The sequence below is a fragment of the Myotis brandtii genome, unplaced genomic scaffold, assembly GCF_000412655.1.
Source record: "Myotis brandtii unplaced genomic scaffold, ASM41265v1 scaffold1956, whole genome shotgun sequence".
NCBI classification, from domain to species: domain Eukaryota; kingdom Metazoa; phylum Chordata; class Mammalia; order Chiroptera; family Vespertilionidae; genus Myotis; species Myotis brandtii.
This window is the reverse complement of record NW_005357294.1, coordinates 95,212-95,420: the sequence shown is the minus strand read 5'-3', so window position 1 is coordinate 95,420 and position 209 is coordinate 95,212. Positions and strand designations below refer to the sequence as shown.

Here is a 209-nt window from a genome sequence, read left to right as displayed (position 1 = left end):
CACTCGCCGCGCCGGGCCGTCTAGGAACCGTGAGGGCCCCTGAGCGCGGAGGAGTGAAGAGCGACTGCCGAGCGACCGAGACAGGGTCCTCAGGGTGACCGGGTCTCGACTTGGATCCGGGTCCGGCAGGAGGCGCACCTGGCGGCAGGCCCCGAGGGAAGGCGGTGCCGTCCATTGCAAGCGGGCACCTCAGTGAGGAGGAGGGAAAG

The 209-nt window shown here is 70.3% G+C and overlaps 2 protein-coding genes across 3 annotated transcripts in view; one reads left to right on the top strand and one right to left on the bottom strand.

Annotated features, from left to right (window-relative positions):
* The window catches only part of TIGD5 (tigger transposable element derived 5), a 5,513-nt gene extending 5,338 nt beyond the window's left edge, over window positions 1-175 (bottom strand). Inside the window, exon 1 of the mRNA XM_005865069.2 lies at window positions 29-175. Within this exon, the coding sequence (XP_005865131.1) occupies window positions 29-175 (147 nt within the window). The remainder of the gene's footprint in view (window positions 1-28) is intronic.
* Window positions 7-209, top strand: part of LOC102244513 (elongation factor 1-delta) — an 11,868-nt gene continuing 11,665 nt past the window's right edge. For both annotated transcript variants that reach the window (XM_005865021.2, XM_005865020.2), the window contains exon 1: window positions 7-192. The gene's annotated coding sequence lies outside the window, so the exon portion shown is untranslated. The remainder of the gene's footprint in view (window positions 193-209) is intronic.